General features: G+C 37.6%; 1 protein-coding gene across 10 annotated transcripts in view; it reads left to right on the top strand.

Annotated features, from left to right (window-relative positions):
- SH3BP2 (SH3 domain binding protein 2) overlaps positions 1–21,351 on the top strand; it is a 93,909-nt gene that overhangs the window by 55,220 nt on the left and 17,338 nt on the right. The window contains exon 1 of one of the 10 annotated variants that reach the window (XM_037386193.1): positions 10,793–10,946. The exons of 8 other annotated variants lie outside the window; for them this stretch is intronic. In XM_037386193.1, the coding sequence (XP_037242090.1) occupies positions 10,828–10,946 (119 nt within the window). In that variant the 5' untranslated portion in view covers positions 10,793–10,827. Of the gene's footprint in view, positions 1–10,792; positions 10,947–19,793; positions 20,338–21,351 lie in introns of those variants that run through there. One more of the 10 variants, XM_037386203.1, reaches the window with a different exon arrangement.

The raw sequence follows: 21,351 nt of genomic DNA, 5'->3' as shown, positions 1-21,351 counted from the left end.
TACTGCTATCCAGAATGAATTGAGAAGGTGGATAAATGTTTCCCCTCCTACCCTTCTGTCTGATAATACCTCGGTTTCTGGGTCTTGATGATGCCAGCAAAGAACAGTAGTGGGACTGAACCTTGTGCCTTGTCTAACTTCATCATTACAGAAGAAGTAATGTTGCCCAGCGGATGCCAGAGAGCCTCTCCAGCTGGTGTATGCGCTCTGGCTTGCCGAGGCACAGACAGGATTTTGCTTTCCCATGTGAAATTAGTTGCACTAAATTGGTGTGTTTCATGCTGTGAAAAGTGAATTTCCACTTTCACCCTGCTCTTAGTGCTAATGTCTTAGGGGTTGTGAAACAAATTCAGATCTGAGTAATTATACATCGCCTCTGTTTGTTTTTGATTGTATAGGAAATTGTAGAGCTGGAGCCTCTGCAGTTTATTTCATTCACATACTTCTTTCATGCTACAGACAAAAGTGGAATTAACTTGCTGTTTTTCTTTTAGGCGTAACATGTTTCTTTCCCTTCCTGTTACTGTATTTTGGAGCCATCTTTCTGTTGCAAGAGCGCTGATTAATAGATATACCCCTTGCCAATATTCTGTAACTGAGGAGTCAGTTCTGGGTCAGCTTAGTGGTGGGTTAAATGCTGTTTCCTGTTTGTAATTCTTTTGTTTTAAAGTCTCCCAGTTCTCCATAAACTTCTCTGCAAAGCGTGACAAACTTGATGCTACATCTAAAAAATAAAGAGCTTTAAGTTATAAAGGAGGGAAATAGAGATGCCTGTTCTGAAAAAGGTTTAAAGTTTTCAAACCAGTAAGAATGAGTACACCAAGATAAATTCCTGCAGGCATCTCAGGCAGGGCTGTCTGAGTAAGAGTTCCTGTGTTTGAGGCCAGTCTGATAAACTGACTGTGATTCTGCAAGCTCCTGCAGGCAGATGAACTCCCTGTACTTCTAAGACCAGAGTTCCAGTCTAATTTTGTTAGAAAGCTTAGTTACCCCCTAACACCACCACCACAAAAAAAAAAAAAAAAAAAAAAAAAAAAAAAAAAGGCATCCCAGAAACCCAAACCCAAGACTGGGGGTGTGAAGGGTCTTCTAGAATTTCTTACTTAGGTAGACATGGAGTAGTCTCCTTTGATAGAAAACCAAACATGGCAGCCACTTTGGTAATGAATACAAAGTAGAAATGAAAATGCATTAAAAACTAGCAACTTATTCCTTACAACACTAAAACACAAACATGGATGACCAAAAGGCATGTATGTATTTGTCATTTTACCTGTAGGAAAAGTGCTTTTAACACTCTAACCCTTGTGGTTACATTGTTTGCTCTTTGCCTGGTAGTCCTTAGGTTGATTGTACCTTTATTGTTATGCATTACAATATGGTACGATTGCAGTAATAGACTAATATCAAGTGTTTTAACTTGATGACATTGACTTGCTGTTGGTATATCTTCCAGTCTGTTTGACATGAGATGTTAGACAATGGGTAACTTATGCTTTCATCAGACTATCCAGCAGTTTCATAAGTTGTTTGGAATGTGTAGCCCTGCAAATATTGTGTCAATTAATTGTTGCTGGCTTAAGCCCTGATCTTAAAAGTATTTACAGATGTAAGTAACCCTATTAATTGTAAAACTGATAGTTTGTATTGCTGTAGGGCCAGGATCTTGGCTTACTACTTCTATTGGACCTTGCAGGAAGATTCATACAAGGTCAAACTCTCAGCAAAATTGATGGATAGGTCTGTAAACAATGGTGAGAACTTAGAACAGTTACTGGTGAGAACTTAGAACAGTTACTAGGGGATTTCCAAAGTAAATTGGTTTTGTTTAAATATGAAGGTATTGATTGATACGATGATTCTTCTGTGATGTGTTTTGTCTTCTGATGGGGATTTCTGAGGGAAGAGAGAAAATAACCTCCTAGATGGCTGCTCCTCTCTTGCGTAGCTAAGCATTCTTCTGGTCTTTTTTTACAGTAAACTTATTTCATAAAGGCATTTCCTCATGGTATTGCTTCACATCTCCTTTTGAACGTTTACTGTAGTGGAAAAAACAGTGTCTGGAATGGAGCTAGGAGTCTGGAAATCAGAGGGTTTTAAGGCAGCCTCAGAGGTAATCTGAGAGACACAATACATTTCCCTAAATATGATACTAAATAGAATGTGCATTTTTATGCTATTATCACATATATCACACTCTGTTCCACTAATATTTCTGAACTGTTGCTAACTCCTGTTAATCAACACCTCTTCTATTTGTCTTATGCTAGGAAGTCTAGACAAGTTATGCCTTTTGTGATGCATTGAGGAAAGAATTGAAGGCACTGAGGTTTTTGATCAGTGTAATCACACTGGGTATCATTGCAAACTTTAAGGAATTACTTATCATGCTATATATTAGAAGCATATGTATCATTAGATTGCTTGCTTAAGACAGAGGACTAGACCAGAACATATTACAGAATTATCAGTACACCATGCTTTCTAAGAGGAATATGCTGTTTCCGCACTATTTTTCCAAGACCTGTTAGAATTTTTTCAATCTTGCCTCTTCTCCATAAACTCCTATGCTGAATTTCTTATTTCTTTGTTAAAAAGAAAGGGGGTTGAAGAGTCCATGTTTCATTTAATTCATGCAGGAATCTGAAAACTATTTTTCCCTGAAGTAAGGGATGGATTTTAAACAGGGCAATAGTTAGGGGAGAATGCAGAGATATGACTTCCTATGGAAACAAACCTAAATGTTGTTTTCTCCCTATCCCAGCATACCAGGGTAACTGAAGTTATTTATTTTACTTGCATGCCAGCCCATTTCCAGTAATGACCAAGTTCTTATCTCTTCCAGGGTGTTGTTATTGCAGTGGTTACACGTATCTGAGTATCTTTGGCAGAACGATATTTGAAGATGATGAACAGTGTGGAGAAGGAATTACAATCATACAGAAATCAGACCTTGGCAACACTTAAGTCTTCAGCTCCTGCAAACTTTGTTCTTAGGAGCCAAAAAGATAATATCTTGCATGCCAGTTTTAAGGATGCTGTTGCATCTTCCTGCCACAGTCATGGGATGGTTTAACCAGACTAATTCAGGTATCCCTGAATTAGGGCTCTCTCTAAAGTAGTTCTGACAAATCTTAGCTTCGTGGAAAGTGGACATTCTGGATCTGTCTCCTAAAAGATTTGTAAAGAACTGAGCTAAATAGCCAAAGCTCTGCTTATTTCATATCAGCTAAGTTCAAGAATAGCTGCTTACTGAATCTTGTTGCTGGATTGATCTGCCTGTCTGTGGTTGCCTAGAGGTAGGGAAAACAGACTGTTGCTTTCTTACAGTCTTACCTGTCCAGAAAGGCCACAGATAAAACTCTAAGAAGGCTGGGGAACTGCTGGGTTTGTCCTCTTTGTTTGAAAATTCTCACTGCTCAACTGGTTATGGTTAAAGTGGTTAAAGCTTTCTGAATTTTTATTTTATTTACACTGTTACAACATTGACTGACAAACTGTACCTCAGTAATAATGTATGATCAGGATGGCTTCTGTCCTAATGGAATAGTAGGTACATTTGAATCATTAGCTCTGTTCTGTCTTCAGGGAATTCATATGTCTTTAATTCTCCACCTCCCTATGTTGCTCTTCTAGTGTTAATTTGTCAAAGAAGAAACTTCCCAATTCAAGCTAGCTTTGCATCGGTACATTTTTAGCAGGTAAACACTTTTCCCATAGTTACATGCAGCCGCTCTACAGTAACTTACAAAAACATGAGATTTGTTTCTGTCATTGTAAAGTATTTCCTTGGATATGTTAGGACAAGAAGATGGGAATTCTGGGTTCTGTTCTTCATAGTATGTCTGACTCTGTGTAGGCAGTGGTGCTGTATATTGTAGTGTGTGAGCACTTGGGGATGACTGGTAATTCCTGATAATTCTGAGTGGATTAAGTGCCTACAGAGACTTTTAAAGCATGGAAATGGCTTTCACTCTCCGAAGGAACATTTAGACAACTTAATTTCTGTACACATATTTGAGATCACTTTACAAAAACTGTAGAGTGGTCCACATAAACAGATTATGATTGTTGTTGCTTGATGTAGTAGAGATTGCAAGTAAACTTTGTTTACATGTACAATATCATCTCCTCCTGACACATGCATGCACAAAGGACTTGCATGTATCGCTGTAGAACACTTCATTGATGTTCTTGATTGTTTCAGTGCAGGGAATATAATACAACCCCCAAACAGGAAAGTTATTGAATGTATTTAACCAAGGCTTTTATTTCATTATCCCTTCAGCTTTGCCATAAATGAGAGTACTAGGAGAAACTTGGATTTATGCCTTTAATTATGAACTCGCCTGTAAGGGCTCTTCAGACAGGAAATTTTCCATTCCCGATGGTTTCCTCAAAATATTAAAATGGTATTTCCATCAGAACTCATATGGGAGCAACAACTGAGCGAGGTAACAGCCTTAATAATTCTTTAAGAAATCTGGTGGTCATGCCAAGTAATGTTTAATTCTTTCTGTGAGCACGAAACACCTGAAACTTAAGGTTGTGGGGTTGTTTGGTTGGGGTTTTTTTGTTAGGAACACAGTACAAATATGCAAAGGTTGTGAATGAGTTCCCAAAGAAGAGGGAATTCTATATATTTTAAGCAAACACTTATTCACTTTCTTTCAGGGGGCCTGTACTGTATATTTTAAGCCTTTCTGGTAATTGAAAGGATAATATGCAGTTTGAAAACCCCAGAAACTAAAATCTCTTGGTGTAGTAGCTGGAGCATCAAAAGAAGCATGACTCAAATTTAGTTGCCAGCATTCAGTACTACTGAAATATGATAACTAATAATAATTCTTTTATATATATAAAATATAATAATATGGATGCCTTTCTGGGTCTCTGGACACTTTGCAGAGTTCACAGGTCATTGAATTATTTCAGTTCTCAGAGTCTGAATTAATTTAGGAGTTTCTGTATAGATAAAGCATAATTTTTTCCCGGTAAAGGAGATAACTGTTTCACAGACTGGAGCAGCTGTCTTGTTGTCATGTGGATTGAGACTCACTACGTCAGGGTGTAGTCATTCTTTCCTTAGTGTGTTCAGCTTTCTTGTGTTTGTTCACCTTCTCTGCCCCTGTTCCCCCTATCCAATAATTGTATTGCTGTCTTTTTACCATTCAGCATACCTATGGGAGTGGTAACAGCCTGTGGCCTGAGTCTTCAGGTAGAGATGGATTTTTTTGTTTTCTCCTTTCTTTGTCAAAATTGATGGAGTGACAGGAAGACTGGAGGTGGATCAACTATTTCTCTTGCCAATTATTTTTGACTCTGCTGTGCAGCAATACTGCAATATGCTTTTTGCATATATGGAGCGGTACTGCAGTGATGCTAGAATTCAGGCACTGTATTAGTTTTGGTGTAGTTTCAGTGAGTTTAAAAAAAGAAACCCCCACACTGACCGACCAGTGCTTCTGGACAGCGGCTGCTAACACCCGAGCAGAGGAGGAGGAGCTATATAGAGACCAGAAATTTACTAAAGGACCCAGTTCTTACCACTGGCTCTTAGTGTCTTATGTTACAGTTCAACTCCTGTTTTACAGCTAATTTTATGTTTCCAGCGTCCCGGCTTACTACTGGTTATCAACTTCCAGTTAAGTGATTAGTTCCAACTTGCTGTAGAAAAAAACCCCTGCATTGTGGAGTTTGAATGATATTCCTCAGTCTTGCTTCTGGGAGTACTTGGAAGGAAGAGGCTGGGAGAATCCAGTGTCACCAGTGTGCATGCCTGGAACTGTTGCTACCTCAGAGATCTTTGTCTAAGTGTTGACTAAAGAGAGAGAGATGATGTGTGCTACAAGACTCATCATGAAAGGTGATTTACGCGTAACAGACATGACTACAAGCAAAGGATTTCTCCAGAGTTTGAAGCATATCCAAATAAACAAGAGGAGACAGAGTAGTAAAAGGAGTTAGGAAGATTTAGGATTCCTAGGTTTAGTACTACTTTGGTAAAAAAAAAACCAAAATACAGCATACTGGGTGATGGAAATGTAGTCTGCATGTGTGGGTTTTCTCTCTATTAGGATAAGAGTGTGAATTTAGACTGGGCTTCAGTGACCTGAACTCCGTTGTTCCTAAGGATAAATGCACTTTTTTGTTGTTCAGGTTAGCCAGCCTGGAACTGCCAGCTGAACTGCATCTTCTGGTGTTATTCTGCTTTAACAGATGGAAATAAGGTCAGGTCTAGTTTAGCTGGCAGTCTTCCTATTTAGACGAACCATGAACCTGTGCTGTGCAATTTAATAACTAATCCTTAAACAAAAACAAGACTTAAATTCTAAGTGTTCTTAAATTGAGATTACTTTAACTCCAGCTTCATCTTGTATTAGCACTGAATTTTTCATTTAAAGATACGTAAAATAAAAACCAAGAACCCTTAGAGGAAGGAATCTTACTTAGCACATCAGTTTCCACTTTCATGCTCAGTTCTCCAGACAAATAAGCTTCCTGCTCCCCAGGAGAGCTTCACTCTGCTGCAATCAGTCACTGAGATGACTTTATCTTTATTTATGCAGCACTTCAGGGCAGCATCTCAGATCCTGAAACGGATTCTAGTAAAGTGTTAAAAGCATGTGTTACACATTTTAATTTTTTAGTGTAATAACTGCTTAGTAACAAAAAAGGAAGAAGAGAGGCGGAAGTAGATAATGTTGTGGATACGTCGGTCTTGTCTGGTGAAATATGGCTTGTAAGACAAAAAAACCCCCAAAGTGGTTTGGTAGGAAGCTTTGTTTCGCCGTTCTATTTTTAACTTCAGCTACTGTAGTATAGACATTAATCATCATTCTGGAAACAGTAATTTTTGTGAGTATTTGCATATTTTCCTATTAAATAAATGGTAGTCTGTTGAGGTGGGAGGAAAAAACTCAATTTGAGTTTAAAAAGTGTTATGAACTATGATTTTGGGGGTTATATCCTGTTGAAGCTGTAGAAGTAGACTCTGTACTTGGTCTGTGATTTCCTTTCAATATCTGCATGTAAACATTATTCCAATTTAAAATATCTTTGAAATAGTCCATCTCATGTTTTATTAGCTCTCTTAAATTTTTTTACAAGACTTACTGTACTTACTAACATTCTGACATGAGTGAGGGACAATCTCTCTATTGGTGTATTTGTAAAATGTGTTAAAACTCTTCTATAAAGTAAAAAGTTTTGGTTTAAATGCCACATCCCTACAAACTTCATCTCAAAGTCTACCTAGTTCCCCTTGATTTCAGCAGAAGTTGCTTGCATGCATCTAAGGGCTGAAGTTGGCATTCAAACCAGAATGTATTTAACCTTGAGAGCTAGTTCCTGCAACCAAGCAGCAGAGGCTTAAATTATTAGTCTCTAATCTTGTGACAACGCTACTAAAAAGAGTAAATCATTACCTTGATGTTGCTTAACAGTAATTCTATTACAACATGTCACATAATTGTTTGTTTCTCGTAGACCAGGCTGGAACTCTGGAGAGGCTGAGTTCAATGTATTACAATTGCAATACAGTTGCTTTCTCAAGTGAGAACATCTCTTATGTCAGAGCACTGTGGTTATGATCTTATTGCAGAAATGGCATGGGTTGTTACTGAACATTGTTCCTTCATTATATTCGCTCTTAAACCTTTTATACAAATCTAGCAATTGCACTGTTTTGACCAAGGCTGTATACAGAAGTCAGCTTCTGGTATTTCCTTATATTAATAAAACTGTACACTTCAGATACATAGGCACGTGTAAGAGCTAGTTGTCTTTTTTCATAGTTTTTTGTACTTGCCTGTATTCCTGGAAGGGTTAGCATTTTTTCTGCTCTATGTCCTGATAATGACGTAGAAAGAAATTTAGCACCAAGGAACCTGGACTATGAGCCTACAGGTCCTATTGACAGATGAAAGACTTATAATTAGTTAATTCAAAATTGATCTATAAACATGACTAACCAAAGTGAGGTTATGTTTGAGCAAAAGAGTGACCTGACTTGCACAGCTGCTGACCATCTGCAGCTGTTAATTGCCTTTAATCAGTCAGGCTTAAACATTCAAGCTTTCCACTGTAATTTTTCAGCCAGTTAATCAGAATCTGTTATCACGCCAGGTAGGTATGTTGTGGAGTGGGATTTGTGTATACAGACTTTTGGTGTTGTGTGGAGAAATAGGCTTTCTGCTGTCAAAGTGAGCATGCCACCTGTAGGAGCACAATCAATCCTGTGCAGTCTTTGTTGTTTGGTGTCTAGGAGAGAGTACTTACCTTTGATTTCTAGCTGGAGGCTTGCAATAGGGCTGTAAGGAGGTGAATATACGCAGCGGAATGCTAACCAGAAGGGGTTTTCTGAGAAGACAAAATACCCATTGCAGCAGGGGCACACAAGTCTTGCTATAAGATTAGGAGTTCTTGTCCCACTAAAGAGCCGGAGGTAGAAAACTACCTTGAAGAATACTAAGGGATTCTATACAACAGAATTTGGTCCTGTGTGTAGGAGAACTTGAACAAATAATAAGATGATGCACAGTCTGGCCCAAATTTATTCCAGTCCCACCACGAAGAAGCTTGTGTGGCTACTCTTAGGAGTAAGTTATGTATGGCAGACTGCTGGGATTATGCTAGGTAAATACTTGATGTATGACTGTGCAGTGAGTGAGGGAGAGGAACTTGGAAGGGAAAGCAGAATATTTTAAATGTACTTTTCATGTTTAAATTAGGAGAACAGAGTTAGATAGCTGTTCTCTAGCTACTTAAAGGAAATTATTGTGTTTGTGGGAAGCTGTTACGGGAAGAACTCACAGTGGAATTCTTTTTTCCCTCTGAACTCAAAGCCTCAGTGAGTCATTTCCCTCTTGCACATTGCCCCCCTCCCCCTGGCCCTAATTTCTGTCCCTGGGCAAATATCACAGCTGTTGTGAAGATGGTTGTAGTCCAGGAAACCACTGATCTGAGTGTCTGAAGAGGCAAATTGAAGCATTATGAGAGGAATGTGTGAATTTGCTGAATCTCACATCTTTTGCTTTGAGAGGTGCAGATAACCTTTCTAATAAGGATGGAAACAATGCTGATAAGATGGAATACCATATTTCCAAATGTACGCAGTCCTAGATGATATCAAAGTGATCAAGCCCAGAAACTTATCTGTGATATTGGCACTATGCCTGCTGTGCTTCTGCTGCCAGACTGTTTCTCCACAGCTGCACAGCATCCCTACTCCCTCAGTGGAGAGCAGTTGTGTTTCTTCTCCTTGCTGGCTGGCAGCATTGCTGCTTAGCAGAGATGGCCAGGGCTTGGCTTATTTGGTCCTAGAGGATTGAGACGACTGCTGGGGGTAGGAGGATATCTTAGTGGAAGAGAAGGGTGTCACAGTGCTTGCGATGCCACATGTGTGCTTACACTGTGGAATTCAGCTCCCCAGCAAAATTGGATTGGCAGGTGGCAAGAGATTAGTGACAAGTCTGTTAGTTAATAAAGATGTACTAACCTCTGATTTAATGGGCTGCAACAATACCATGTTACTTAATAATTACTTGATAGTAGGAAGCTTACTGCTGAGCTATTGAACTGGGAGCTAGGTCTCTTGTTCCAGAGTTGGAGATCTTGCTCCAAGGAATGTGGTGCTTGATTGATGGGCTTTTTTTATTGAAAGCCAAGCAGAAAGGATTTGCAGCAGTGTCTTTGCGATAAAATGTGGCAATTAGAAGTATTTTTGCTTGAAACTTTTCATTTAGCAACTTTATACAATTCCCTTCCTTCCTGGAGTGATCCCTTACATTTCAGATAGCAAGGAGCAAGTTAATTAGGCGAGTGCTTCCAATTAATTGTTGCTTCTATCCCTATGCCATTTGTATCTTGCTAGTCAACATACTGAGTAATTTGGCCATGTGTTACTCATTCCCTGTCCTTTTTGTAGCCTGAAAAGGAGATGATGGAAAGTGCATGGTCTAGTGGTCTGGCAGGATTTTGCTCTAAGTGTGTTTGCTGGTCTGTTTCAGTTGGGAAGTATGGAAGAAAGTCACCTGGTAAATGAATGGGGAACTTTGAAGTGTAATTCTTACTTTCTTACGGAAACAAAAGTTGTGAGAAAGCTCTGTCTCCCATGAAGTCTTTATCAGTTGTAGTAGTGGTGATGGCCAGTGTTCCTTTCCTTTTTTTTAGTTTCTTGTTGTTGGTTTTCTAGGTTTTTGAGCAGCTCGCAGGTAAAGACCAAATAGGAACTTGGCTTGGTAGTCAGACATGAGTCCACATGAAAACCTGATGTGTTCCTAATAATCCCGTGCTGAGAAGGAGATAAACTATATTGCTATTCACTATTTAGCCATGGTGTCCTAAGGTCTGATGGTTTTATGTTGCATATTTCAGCAACATCACCTAGAAAAAGAAGAGGAATCTTGTACTAGGGAGTGAAAAGGATTGACAGTAGCATACTGTAGAACAGCCAAAATACCAAAAAAGGATGGTGAGCCTTGGAGAATAGATTCCTTGTGATTTCTAACCGAACAGTTGCATCTCCAGCAAAGTAGAATGAAAAATTACAAAGAAAATATATGTAGCATTCGAAATGAGCAAAAATTTGAGCTTTAAGATTTCAAGGTATACAGTACGTAGCAAGAACTCTTTCAAGATCAATTGCGTATGCTTCAATCTTAAAGCTTTCTAGTATTCTCTCTATCCTTTCTGAATTAAGGCTTATTTTTTCACATTCAGTTAAATTGTAACTATTGCAGTCCTTGCACTTGCTATTTTTGATTGTACCGTGCCAGCTGCTGCTTCTCTGGTAGACTGCACAGGAGAGGAAGTGGCACTGGAGCAATGGAAATGAAGCACAATGATTTTGTTGTTACTTCCCTGATGCCCATTTCAAAAGAAAACCAAGAAAAGGTTTTACTAACAGTTACTACAATTATAAATGTCTTATCTGGACTTAAAAGGTAAACAAATTTTATTACGTCTTGTGAACAATTCGACCTATTCTTTTTAGAAATAGGTCAAGTGAAGATTATTGAATCTGTAAGTTAATGCTTTTGCTACTTTTTTTCTTGTGGAAAGAATCTACATGAGATCTTTGGAAGAGGAACAACTACTTCTCTAGTATCTTAATACTCTTTCTTGGGTGCGAATAAAAATGGGATGTACTTGTTTGTAAAGTTAGAAAAAATTGGCACTATGTTGTAGCTGGAATAATCTAACCACCATCTGTTATGGTTCTTCTAAGAAAAACAAAATAGCCATAAATGCAAGACTAGCACTGTTAATCAAAACTAGTATTATGCCCCTTTTTGTTAAAGGTGGTTCCTTTAACAAAAAAATAGACTTTATTTATATACATCCACATATTATGCTACATATGTAATGCATGTATGTATGTAAACATGGACAGATATAGGTGGAATATAACCTGAATAACAGGAGGTGGAAAGAGTCTGCAGTTTTACCTAAACCAAAGTATTTTCCAGGATGTGCCTTTAATAACCATAACAATGCTTTTGTTTCTTGGGTATGAAAAGACCTTTGTTGAGTAGTCAAACTGCTTCTTGTAATTTTCCTTTTTTAAAAGTGTTTCTTTGGAGCAAAAACACTACTGATAGATTAAGCAGGATATCTCCATTGGTTTATTGTATAAACTGTATGTGCTTTTGTGATTATATCAAAATCCTTGCTAATTTGTGACGATACTAAATTTAGAAATATTTTATAAAATTAGTAGACAATTTTTCAAGTATGTAATGGCATAATTTTAGTTGGAAGCATTGGGACTGTTAGTTTTGATCTACTGGAGGCACACAGAAATTCACAGAAATGAAAAATAAACTCTGTTATAACCTGGGAAATGTATTTCATTAAAATCGTGGCTTACAAGTTAGCAATAGATGACTAGAATGCATGAAAGACTGATTATTTTCTGGAAGAAGGGGAGACTTTTTGGCCAGTGTAATGCACTTATTATACTTTCTAGTTTACCTGTAAAGCTGAGAGTTCTTTTTATGGCTGTAGATATAAACCTGTGTTGGTAATGTATGTCTACACTTTGAGATATTAAATAAGTAAAGTTTTTTGGAGGATATTAAATGTGTCAGTCCATGTGGTTTCAAATACTGTATAAAATGTTACAAATGCCATTAAGTATTTTAAAAGCGTGCAGAAACAGGACTTTCTTCCTTAAGTGCAGCTTCTGTAGACCTTTTATTTTGTGATGAGAGTAGCACACAGCTGAATCAATGCATCTGTGATATGTATGATCTGTCATTTGATTTGGGTCTGTGCAAACTTGTTCTATTTACTCTGTGAAGATGTCAGGTTTGATTATTAGGTTGAAATAGGGCAAATCCCATTGACCCAAATCCCTAAATTTCCTTCGTGCAAGTGAAATCCAGCTTCAGTTCTTCATTGTGTACAGTAAGTGTCTCGTATTTAGAATGCCTTAAGAATATCTAGGATGTGTATAGCAGGAAGATAATCTGTAAATATTGTAAAAGCTTCTGCTGGAAGTTTTACATGCTCCGTATGAATTCTGTGGAGGACCAGAACTTGGAAATGAAAGAATGGTATATGGACTCCTTGGACATAATGACTATTAGTTCTAGGCAGTGCACAAAATGTAAGATTTTTGGAGGTCATAAGGAAGAGTGCACTTCTATCATAATCAGTTCATCTCTGTAAGAGTCTGGCTGCACTGTTTTGAAAGAGCTTTTCAAAGAAGCCTCACAAGAGAGAGCGGTGCACTGAGGCAATGTATTCTTTGTAGCTCATCTTGCTAATATCATTAGAAGGGTTGCTGGCATTTATAACACGCAATTTCTTTAAGAACTGTATACGTATGTGGTTTCATATATATATAGATGTATATGTATTACTTTTATTTATTACACACTATAAATAAAGTTTTGGAGGTGAAAAGCCAGTGAGGCCAGGAGTCAGCCAGATGTTCTTTGGAGCAGCTTTGATGCAACCATAAGAATGGAAAGGATAGATAAAGCTATTAGATGTTTAAGAAAGGGCTCAGAAAGAAGCAAGTTCTGTATGATAGTGTAGGTTAATATCATGCTAAGAAGCATCTTTACATTAAAGGGGGGGGGGGCGGGATAATCTAACTGGGCTGTAGAGTCTATGTAAAAAATCCCAGGATTCTGCTAGATTAAAACTTCAGATGGAATAAGTCCTTACATCTTAATCTAAAAAAGAAGAGTTGGTGGGAAGGAAGTGGAAATATCTTTTAAAGTGAATGTTCCATTTACAGGCACTTTTTTTTGTCAATCACTTGATGGCACAATAGGAATAGCTGTACGTACAGAGTGAGACCTAAGGCATGTTACAGAAGAGTGTAAGAACTGGGCAAACATACAAAATACTTTTCCAGCCTACAAATGTGCAGCCCAGGAGCTTACCGGTGTCTTTTTGAAGTGCCAGAGACTGAGATCTTGGAATCTGAGATGGATTTCTGTATTCCCAGTTTCTCAATTGCTGTGCATTAAGCTAGATGCATTACAGCATTTTGCTTTTTTGTTTTCTTTTCCTCCTCTGAAATATTAATGATCACCACTCTAGGAAGGGTCTTGATTTACGTGTGCAGTACTAGTAAATCCATTTGCATTATCTTGAGTTTTCTGGAGTCTTTGTCCCAGTGTGAATGAGTTAACCCTTGTAAGGGCTTTTATAAAGTATCTGTCCTGACTTTCAAGGCAGGTCAGAAAAGGAGTTGATTTGATAAGAAGTGTTAAGTGACGTCAAGATCAGATGGAAAGTAAGAATCTAGAACTTGTATTTTAGCTCCTTGCCTTGGACCTGTCTTACCATCAGGTGTTCATTACTTTTATTATATGATGTGCTTTTTTTGTAGCTATTGTGAAACCTTTCTGCAAACGTTGTTAGCACTGTGCCAGTAATATATTTGATTAGGCAAACTGATCTGTGTTGTAAAATAAGAATGTTGTTGTTCATGTCTTATGAAGTATTGCATATGAATGTCTTGAAAGTAGACCTGCATGAACTCACTTTTGAATGCAACTCTACTGCTTCGGAGGCATAGGTCAATATCTGTCTAATCCTTGCTGTTGGAATTCATTTAAACAAGATTTAAGGGGGAATAAATTTTGTCCTTTTGGTCATACTTCTGAAGCAAGTAGTGATTTCCATAAAAGAAATGATAGTATAAAACGGCATTGTCCAATTTGTCTTGTAGAAGCAGCTCATTGCATGTGATTATATATTTTTAGGGTTAAGTGATATGAAATGACTGTTCCCTCTTATGTCCTACCAATTAAGATTGGTTGTTTACTGCTGTCTTTCTGGCGCAGCCTTGCAGTGTCCATTTGTTTTAATTTTAAGATGTTGACCTAAAATCTCAACTATGTAACATCTGGTGTTTACAATTAAATTCAGCTTTTGTAGAAGGTAAGCATGAGCTTGCAGAGATTCTTCTTTCCCCAGTGCATGTTAAAAAAACCCAAACAAACAGAAAAGTATCTACCTTAGTGATGAAGCCTTAAATCCTGGCTATTGTAATCCATGCCTCTGCCTGTTTCAGTCCCTTGATTTAGTGTTTTGCGTGGAGGAGGTAAGTCATAAGGAATACTTACGATTTACAATGTCCTTGAGAGAAGTTCATATAGTGATTTAAAAGGGAGCAGTCAGTGGAATCGGAATAAAGAAAACTTGTTTCTGGTACACCTACTTGCTTGCATGAGGTTTTGAGCACAAGGAGCTTCAAAGCTGTTGAAGGTTTAGCATTAGCAATACAGCCTAGTTGGACCTTCTAGTTCTGTAAGTTACACTTACATGGTTATTAGCTTATTTTGAGATTCTACTTCCTAGTCAGAGTTTCCAAGCGTGAGAAGAACAAACTCCATGATGTTTCACTGCATCATTACTTAAAACATACCTTCTACTGTGTTGTACAGCACTATAGAGTGAGTCTTTGCATTTACACTTTGTCTTTAAATTGTATCACATAGTCTCTTCACAAGCAAAATAAAAATAGGAAATGGTTGTCTCATTTTGTTTTCCCAGGATCTGACAACAGTTGAGTTTCCTTTTTGGTGCTGGCTGTACTGTAGCCATTTGCCTGTAGAGGTGTATTTTCTTAAATAACAGGTTACTGCAGCCCACCAGAAGAGAGGGGAACATGCAGGCTGGAAGGGCTGACATGACTAAATGCTTCCTCTAAACCAGGGCTTGCTGAATTTCTTTAGTATTAAATCAATTGCTTCTTATTGGGGTCAGCAATGAAGTTTATAAGTTTACTCATTGCAGTTTTTTGCTGGTAGATATTCAGAAGGACTTTCTTTATAAGCTTCATGTGGTTTGGTTGCTTTTAATATCCTGCTGCAGGAATGTTTTAGAATTGCTTATACTCAGTAATTTTTCTGTTGACTTGCATATACGCTCAATGTGAAATATTCTCTTTAACTGGAAATAGTAGTCTTGGACCTAAATTTTGTTAGTCTTGTACAAGCACAGTGTTAAATGAGCAGATGGATGTTGTATGTCTTGCAAAAATGCTTTAGTGTCAGAGATGGTAGAAAATGGTGAACAGAAGTATAGGCCTCTAAGGTGGGTTTTCACCTTTCTCCTTTTTTCCCCTTGGACTCTTAATGTTCTTTAAATTGGTTTAAGTAAAATTCTAAGAAAACAGAAGAAAATATTTCCTAAGAAGAAACTTAACTTTACATGGCAAGACACCTGCTGGTTAAATGTACATATCACATACACTTTATAAACGGTAACAGATATTTGGTTCCCTCTTGTAAATTTCTAAAAGCCTTTAGTTGTTGCTTTTACTGAAGTTCAATGGTCTTCCAGCTTAAATGCTTAAAGGTGTTTTGAAACTGAAGTGGAAAATATGTTGTAGTCCAGCAGTGCTTCCTAAATTATCAATTAGGAATACATTAGTGATAGAATTGTATGCAGTTCATCACAAACCAGCCTAGCAGTAAAATTGTTTCAACAGTAATATCTTAGAATTGAAAACTTCTGCCAAGGAAATAAATCATTTGGGGAAACTCCCCCTTGAAGTGTCTATGTGTATTTGGGGAAACTCCCTTTGCAGCTGTCAGCATTACAACTGTCTGCAGGAATAGGACTTCGGCAATCGTACTTCTGCATGGTTACGTGATTTTTTTTTTTTTTTTAAATTTTTTTTTTTACTATGGTCTAGTTCAAATTGTTCTATGAGCACTGATGAAAGGTATCAGTCAATCATAACCATAGCTGCATTTACAGTCTTTTTTACAAGGACTTTGTACATAGGCAACAGCTAAAAAAAATAAAGACCCTGTCCTTCTGGTTTGAATAGTAGACAAAAATAGAAGTCTAAGCTTGGTAATGTGTCTTTGAATTTATTTTAAAGAAACATGATAAGCAGCAAAAACATTTAAAATCTTGCCTGTCGTTTTAATTGTTCCTTATATCAAGTGTTACTGGTATGGTCTGACTGGCATAGACTTGCCACCCAGTTAACTCGCTTCTATACAGTTTTGAGGGGCCTTTTGATTCAATAGAAATCTCTTAACTTGAAAAGCTACTCATAATAAAATTGCCAACATAAAATATTATGCAATGATAGCTGTACTGATCTTATTTCAATCCCTGTTTACAACAGTATGAAGTCTTAGGTTATTTTTCAAGGCTAGCTGATGTAAGAGAATCTGTTAAATGATAAAGTTCTTACATTTCAGTGTTTGCAAAAGGTTCTTCTCTTCCAGCCACACAGTCTAATTTGTTTTTTGCAAACTGTGCATACTTTGCAGATACTTTGTGCCTGTACTTTGGTCTGCAAACCTTTCAGCAATATATGACATTAACCATATCCCAAAATCAAAGTCAGTGTATCCTCTTCCAGGACTTGTGCCAAGCTGTTTGGTGAAACAACCAAGGAAAGTTACAGCTTTGTTTTAAAATTTATGCACTCTTTCTGTGAAGCATGGCTTATTTATTGCAGACCAGTGTGAGCTCCAACAATCTGTGTGTACATATTTGGAGTGTAAGAGCAGTGGGGTATAAATAGAAACGCAGAAACTTTTTGATCTGAAGTATCTCTCAATTTTAGATTTAATATATATTATCAAGGCTTCAGCTCCTAAGTAAGCTGAATGAGGGAATCATAGCTGACTTTTGGCATTGAAAGAAGTTTTTTTGGAAGTTTTGGCCTCATTTTTCCCCTTTGTTGCTGATATATTTCTTTTTCTTAATCATAATTCTACAGGTCATCCAGCAGAAGTAAATAATACTCTCAATTACTCATGTTTTCACAGGACTGCCTTATCTAGCAGAGGAAGGATTCAGGCAAGTAATTCACACTTGCTCTTTTACAGTCTGCAGGTGTGGAGTTTATAGTTGACAAATATGTTATCTCTCAGTATAGTGGATTTGTTTCCACTGTGATCTAGAAACTTGAGAGTAAACTAGTTTGGTAGAATTAATAAAATAATGAAACTCATAGTAATCTACTCCTGATTCAAGCTTATTAAAGTCAATAAAACTTAACAGAATGTGGCCTTTTTTAATGCCTTACTATACTGTAGGCTTTTGTGGAAATATATAATGTATGAACTCTTACATTATTCTGAGTGGAACTTGACTATTGAGCTGACTGCTTGCTGCAGCTGAAGGAAGGTGGTTTTTGTGCTACTTTTTTTTTCTTTGCAATTTTTCTGCCTTGCCTGTTACTGTGCTTTTCTTGCACTGCTTTTATTTATACAGTCCATTCTTGCAGTTTCCTGTAAATTGGTCAGCAAGAGGAAGCTCTTGCTGCAGAGACAGCCAAACCCTTCAGCTAGACCAGTGAATTTGTACTGGTAAGGACAGCATAGTGCTAGACCTGTATTTTACTGCTCTTGCTTTCTGTTACCTAAAGTAGGATTGCTTGTCGCTGGGAGCAAGAGCTGTTCCCTAACAATGGCAGAGATGATTGGCTGACTTCTGCAGACAGTGGCCCTGCTGGAATGAAATCCAAATGCTGGTTCCTGATGCTTTAGTTCTTCCTTTTCAGGCTATCTGAGTGAAATCTCATAATATTAAAGAAATGAAGTAACTCCTTTTGAGTGAAATTCTCCCTAGGCTAGCTTGGTGCTAGGCTGCTTCTCACCACTGATTTTTGTGGGGACTAATGAAAGTTAGAGGTCTGAAAACAAACTATATACCAGAGTTCCTTACAAGACAGAATTTTGTGTTGTGAAGGAGGATGTATTTAATGCTTTTTCACTTCCCTGACAGACATGTTAATGAAATCCATAAAGATTTTATGTCTCTTCAGACTTTTTATTTGCAATTTTGAAGCACAACCCTTCTGATTAATGTTTGGTCTAGAAAGTTATGCTGAATTTTCATTCTTCCAAAACCATGAAACATCTAAAATTTGTGGTGTTTTTTTGTTTTTGGGGTTTTGTTGTTCCTCATTGGAACATCAGCTTGTGTGTGTGCATGTGTGAAATGGCTTCTGTTCTAGCTCTGTGACCATCTTAATAGTGTTGGAAATCACCAGAAAAATCAAAAGGGGATCTTGGAATTTGAAATGAAAAATTCTGTATTTGAGTGCTTAAGTGAAGAAAGGGAGAACACAGCATCAGAAAGGTTAGAGTGGAAAAGCAGTGTTTCAGGAACATGTTGGATAAATGAGGCATAATTAAAATAAGACTGTCAGGGCCAAAGAGCATGGTACTAAGGGAGTTTGGAGGGGAAAACCAAGACTTAGGTGTGTCAGACCAGAAAAGGGAATGAGGAACTGATTATTTTTTTTCCCAGTGTTATATACTCAAACGCTGTCATTTTGATCACAGCTTTTTTACTGAAGTGGAGATAAAGGTTGCAAAGATGTTAATGTAGAGTTAGAAGAGTATGCTTAGATAGCAGAGAATTGGGGGAGGAAAGATTGCTTTAAAGGATTGTGTGTTAACACAGAGTCTAAATTGGTAACTGATACTGTAGCACATAAAGCAAGTGAATTTAACTCCTAAACTGCTGAGATGTAGCCCTCTTTACATCTTTTCTGTGTGAAAAATCTGTTAATTAAGCCACTGACACAACTGGATGTTAATTCTTATTAAAGAGCATTAGGATTTTTTTGTTGATATGCTGATCCTTTTAGCTAAAAAGCAGCATGTGATATTTGTGGTTTGCTTCCCCTTCCTATATACCCTGGCTATGGAAGGAATGCAAATGGGTGCCCTGGGGAGAAGACTGAGAATTGCTTTTCTAGCTGATATAGCCATGGCCGGTATCTTTTGTGCTTTGATCAAAAAGAAAAGGTGTTATATAGAAACATCTTCCTTGTATTTTGGAGCACAGATTTGTGTCCATTTCTCCAAAAATACATGAAGTGTGCTTTACTTGGCATATTTATGTATGTAGATTTTTGTCTATCATTCTGAAACTTGGTAGTTGTTTTTCTCTTATTTGAACTTTCTAGCCTGAGGTATTGTTTGATTTGAGACAAAGTCAGTGAAACACTTGAATCCTTTTAAGAGGTCCAGATGAAAATAAGTGTAAAACAATAGCATTTCTTCATCATCTGTTGGTGATACTTGTCCTGTAGAAGTGTTGCCCTTGCATGGTAAACCTCTTGGATTTTAATTTTATTGCCTTTTGTGGTTTGTGTAGCATCAGATGTACAGGCAAGACTTTCTTTAAAGCTGTGCAATCTTTCAAAATGGCTATTTTTAATTTCTTGGATTGAAGAGGGAAGGACAAGCTCCAGCTATTGGGGAGAATACAGAGATGAAATACTTATCTTAGTTCTGTGGTGCAATATGAGTACCTGAAGCACTGGTTTTTCAGAAGCACAGGCAGCATTTCTGAACTGTGCCTCTGCTGGTAAGAGCCTGAGTACACAGTAAGAAAAAAGGACTACTTTCTTACTCTTCCATGGGAAAATAGTTGATTGGAAGGTGAGTAGGAAGCAAGTGAGCACTAGAAAATTCTCTCTGCTTTCTGGCTTGATGTCTGACAGAGGCTTGAAGTATGCAGGGTTGGATTTATAACCTCTCTGGGAAGTTGGGAAATCTGACAAAGATAGTGCTGCCCACTAACACTGGGGGAAACAGGAAGTAACAAAGGAAACAAGTCATTGCCTAGGCGTCACTTTTGGCCGCAGCGCAGATGCACAAGCACTTGGGGCAGGGTTTCTTTTCCTTTTGTGTGTTGAACATACAGCAGCTATTGCAGTCACTTTTGACCTTATAATACACAAAACGGGGAGAAGTGCAGAGATGTTCCTGCCGTGCCTGAGAGGGGCCATAAGTTATTAATGGCTTTGTCATCACAAAGGAAACAATCGTTTGGCGAAACTGTCAGCAGAAAAACTATGTGTCGATCAGGCAAGGTCACCAGGTTAGTGTATATTTGTGGCTTGTATTTCTGTCATCTTTTCTCTTTTAGGTCAAGAGCAGACTAAACCTAAGAGTAGATATGGTATCTGAGGTAAAATACTTTTGACTTGTGCAGAAAATTCAAGGGTAAATTGAAGGGGGAAGAGATGAAGCAAGTGTTGGTTGAAAACATTTGCCAGAAAGGAAAAGCAAGTTGAAGCAAGTTAAACTGAGTAAACTTGCTTAGAACAGTGTATCTCAGTCAGTCTTAGTTCTCTGTTCCCTTTGTTCTGCTGACTTCACAATGTTTGTACTGTGCTGTTAATCCTTCTGAGAGACTGTTACAAAAGCGGCTGTTAAAAGTATTAAGAAATGGAATGTGTAGCCAAAAATGTAGGGGAGAGATGGAGGAGTGTTTCAGAAATACTGGAGAATGGTTAATAAATGGAAAGAGAGACCTGAAAATTTTGCAGAAAGCTGTTTTAAGAACAGATGGTAAATGTTTAGATGGTTGAAGCAGAGAACTGTTTTTTGTTTGGAATTGTTAAGAGCACATTGGGGAAGCTTTTATTTTAGTTTTGCTGTATGTAATGCTGCCTTATTTTTGGTTAAGACTTTTGTAGAGACTGAACCTTCAGTCTCCCTCTGCGTTGTGAGAGGAATGCATTCATTTCTGTAATTTGTTATATCTGTATTGTTGAATTTAAGTTATATATTCAGAAGGAAACTAGCATTTTGCTTTGCTAGGTTTTACTTTCAAATTAGAATTTAAAGACTAGAGGTTATGAGACATCATGGACTTTAGAAAGTTCTCAGACATAATTGGCATAGAGATGCTTGTTACAAATTCAGATCAGGTTTCATTTTTGTACTGCAGCTTTGGAGGCTGTTTTTTTTAATTTGATTTCAGTATGACCAAACTGGGCTCCAGGACAGACCGTAAATATTATTATAACAAGTGAGAACTTTTAATACAACTGTCAGCAGCTGTAGTTTCAGAGATGAGGGTTATGTGGTTTTATGCTTATGTACCACA

The sequence above is a fragment of the Falco rusticolus genome, chromosome 1 (assembly GCF_015220075.1).
Source record: "Falco rusticolus isolate bFalRus1 chromosome 1, bFalRus1.pri, whole genome shotgun sequence".
Lineage (NCBI taxonomy): Eukaryota > Metazoa > Chordata > Aves > Falconiformes > Falconidae > Falco > Falco rusticolus.
The sequence above is the reverse complement of the archived record's forward strand: the minus strand, read 5'-3'. Positions and strand labels throughout refer to the sequence as shown.